This window comes from Otolemur garnettii, unplaced genomic scaffold (genome assembly GCF_000181295.1).
Source record: "Otolemur garnettii isolate 467f Iridium unplaced genomic scaffold, OtoGar3 scaffold00153, whole genome shotgun sequence".
Taxonomy (NCBI): Eukaryota; Metazoa; Chordata; class Mammalia; order Primates; family Galagidae; genus Otolemur; species Otolemur garnettii.
In genome coordinates, this window is record NW_003852548.1 from 3,890,099 (window position 1) to 3,893,805 (window position 3,707).

Genomic DNA, 3,707 nt, shown 5'->3' on the forward strand with positions numbered 1-3,707 from the left:
AAAAAAAAAAAAAAAAAAAAAAGATAGAGAATTGGAGTGATGTGTTTATAAACCAAGGAACCACCAAAAGCTAGACAAGGCAAAGAAGAATTATTCTACAGGTTTCAGAGGGAGCATGGCCCTACTGACACCTTGAATTTGGACTAATAGTTTCTAGAACTGTGAGACAATAAATTTCTATTGTTTTGAGTCACCACGTTCTTGATACTCTGTTATGACAGCCTTAGGAAACTAATAAAGTTAATAAGTGGCAGATTTGGGATTTGAACTCAGAGTTCCCCAAATTTTCCCACTATTCAATACCACCTTCTCATATGGTGAAAGAGGTATACAGAAACTTGAGGATACAGAGCAGATTAAAAGAGCCCACTCCTTTCTACTGCAGCTATATGAGGGATGATGAGAACACCCTTTTGATTGGCCTGTTCTGGAGTCAGGAGACATTTGCCAAAGGGGACTTTCTTCCAAGGGTAAGCTATGGACTATCAGGAGGTATCTGGCTAAAATGCTCCCACTTGTCTCCAGTGCCCTAGAATCAAGCACAGACTGTGACCATGTTCAGATGGGGTATTTTTCCCTCCCATGCTCCAATCCCCTGCACTCACCAAGTTTTCATCCAGGAAAGCTTTGGTGTCATTGTAGAGCCCTTTAAGACTAAATGTAACATCTACTGCATCATTTCTGCTTATAGTCTGAGAGGAGAAGAAAGGAAAGAAAGGAAGGGAAAAGAAAAAAACAGAAGAGTTGTTGGTTAGTAAGCATGCAGCTGGCTTCTTTGTGGGAAGGTAGGAGCAGGCTAGTAGGATGTGGCTGTAGGTGAAAAAGTAATATTCAAAATATAGCACAACTAGTACAGCATAGGAACCAAGCAATCAGAACCAATGCCAGCTGTCAACTACTGGTACAGTACTGTCCTACACTGGTGTGTCCTACAAAGTGGCACAGCACAACCTGGCTTTTGGCACCATTGATTAATTGTAGTAGGTATAAGAAAAAAGGAAATATGTGAACCAGAGAGTACATTTGAGGCCACTTGTCCCTAGGCTAAAACCATGTTTCCCATGACAGGTGGAGTTAGGCCCTACCATCTCTCCCTTTGAAGCTTCAGGCCTTTTCCAGTTAAGATCAGGCCCTGACCCTATTGTATCTTTTTTCTAGTACTAAAGTTACTTTTTTAGAAGCATCACTTAAATCTTCTGGCAGTGGAGAAAGCCATGGGAGACACATTTAACATTAAGTCTCCTTCCTGATCTGTACTTTTCCCTCAAGAGAGAAACCAAGTTATCCAGGTTTTCTGGTTTCAATTACAGGTGTCATTTTATCAGGTTATACAGGGATCTGCCTGGGATGAGGAAGAGCCAGGGCCAAGTTTCTCTCTATTTATTGGTCATTTCTCCCTTGAGGCTGGTGAGGTAGATAAGCTACCAAGGAAGAGGACCAGCTCTCAGGCTGATAAAATCTGCTATGGGAGGGCGGTGCCTGTGGCTCAAAGGAGTAGGGCTCTGGCCCCATATGCTGGAGGTGGTGGGTTCAAACCCAGCCCCAGCCAAAAAAAAAAAAAAAAAAAAAAAAAGACTTGCTATGGGATTTCCCCTAGTAGCCACCATAGACCTGTAACAAGGCAAGGGATGCCTACCATCCTGTTCACTCTATCCATCAGTTTCCTGCCATATCATTTGCCCAGTTTCTCCAACCAGCCTCTAGCGACCCTTCCTTCTCTTTTATCCATTTTCCTATATGTTTGACTCCTTTCCTTCATCTGCCCCTTTCCCCCTTACCTGAATGGGAGTACAAGAAGCTGCACCTGCCTCATTGCCACTGTCTTGGTGATAAAATACATCATTCAGGATGTTAGCACAGATATTCACAGAATCCATGAGGACAGACACATGCTGGTGGACCTTGCTCAGGTCATTAAGTCTGCAATAAATTAAGGACAGATGGATGAGTCAGAGTTCTGAGGACTTCTGGCCTGGGATGCTAGTGAGGGTTGGGATAAATGAAAGCTCTGGATTCCTAATTTGGACTCTTTACTCCCTTCTGTTGTTTCTGCTGTCCTCTAGGTAGCTACCTGTGCCATAAAATGTTTTTACTCTACTCTAGGTATTTATCCACCCTATCTCACCTGAATTTAGATACTGGGAACTTGGTGAGGATGGGAGGCTAGAATAGAGGAGGGAAGCTGACACTAATCCAAGGCCCTCCTGATAATATTTAAGGGCAAGGATAAACATTCTTAGTCCTGTTGGTTCAAGAGCCCATACATACTCATCTCTGGGCCTAATGGGAGATGTCCAAGCTGGCTCATTGCTGAGCACAAAGAATTTTTCTTGCCAGAATTGTCAGGGTCCCAGCAAATTTTTAGAGCTCTAGGCACAACTTCTTTCTAAGGCCAGGCTCCCCATTAGCCAAAAGACACAAATTGACTTTGTCTCCATATCTCTCATTGGGATTCCCAGTCCTTTATGTAGGCCAGTCACCTTACCTACTGATGAGATTTTCTGCAAGATGAGCTAAGTGCTGTATCTGGTCATACTCTTCATCAGAGAGGCTATCTTGAGATGTCTGGGAGTCCAGCTGGGGTTGAGGGGCAGCTTTAATTTCAGTGTGCTTGCATTCCCACATTTTCATTGAGTTCTCAAAGTCCTGGAAATGAATACAGTGGCAGTTCATAATGATTGCTGTATTTAAAATGGCATATGACAGATCTGTCTATGAGTCTAATGTTTGTCAATGTGTGGGTAGAGTGGGTAAAGGGGGAATAAGGGCCCCATTCTCCCATATTAGCCATCTACACACCTATATATCTATCCATCGTTTTATTCAATGTCCCTTTTGTACTTGGCATTTTTAGTTTTTGTTGTTGTTAGTATTCTGGGACTTGGGACACCAGTCTTGGATCAGACAGATGTCTGCCAGAAGCTCCTTTGTCAGGGCATCGTGATTCATAAAACACCTTTCATGTTTCCTCCTTTGCCATATCTAGGCATTATGTTGTAATGTGGTTTACAACCAGAACATATTTAATTTAACTGTGAATCATGCTTCTGTCATTTACTAGTTGTGTGACTGTTACCAAATTATTCAACATCCCTGGTCCTCATTTTCTTCATCTGTAAAATGAGGATAAATGTATTCCTCTCATAGGACTACTGGGAGGACCTACGGGACAGAAATGTGAAGTGCTTAGCAGCAGGTAGGTAGTTTATAATCGGACTTCCTCTTTCCTCTCTGTTGCTGTTTCTTTGGGGTTGTTCACAGGTCAGAGTGCAAGATAGCCTCTAACCACTCAACATCTGGTCAATAATGGTGTCTTCCTAAGCTCAAGGTTTAGCTGAAGTGGCTGGCATTTGCAAATGCAGCATTTTAAGGAACTTAAAGACCATATTCAGTGTAGAATTAGTTGAAGGAACAGATTTTTCTTTTTTTTCTTTTCCTTTTTTCTTTCTTTTTTTTTGAGACAAAGCTTCAAGCTGTCCCCCTGGGTAGAATGCCGTGGCATCACAGCTCACAGCAACCTCCAACTCCTGGGCTCAAGTGAGTCTCTTGCCTCCGCCTCCCAAGCAGCTGGGACCACAGGCGCCCACCACAACGCCTGGCCATTTTTTGGTTGCAGCCATCATTGTTGTTTGGTGGTCCTGGTCTGGATTTGAACCCGCCACCTTAGGTGTATGTGGCTGGCGCCTTAGCCACTTGAGCCACAGGTG

The 3,707-nt window shown here is 43.3% G+C and overlaps 1 protein-coding gene across 1 annotated transcript in view; it reads right to left on the reverse strand.

Moving 5' to 3' along the window:
* DGKK (diacylglycerol kinase kappa) overlaps positions 1–3,707 on the reverse strand; it is a 123,514-nt gene that overhangs the window by 6,287 nt on the left and 113,520 nt on the right. Inside the window, exons 23-25 of the mRNA XM_003799668.2 lie at positions 2,486–2,646; positions 1,779–1,920; positions 606–692 (exon numbers count right to left, since the gene is read on the reverse strand). Of these exons, the coding sequence (XP_003799716.1) occupies positions 606–692; positions 1,779–1,920; positions 2,486–2,646 (390 nt within the window). The remainder of the gene's footprint in view (positions 1–605; positions 693–1,778; positions 1,921–2,485; positions 2,647–3,707) is intronic.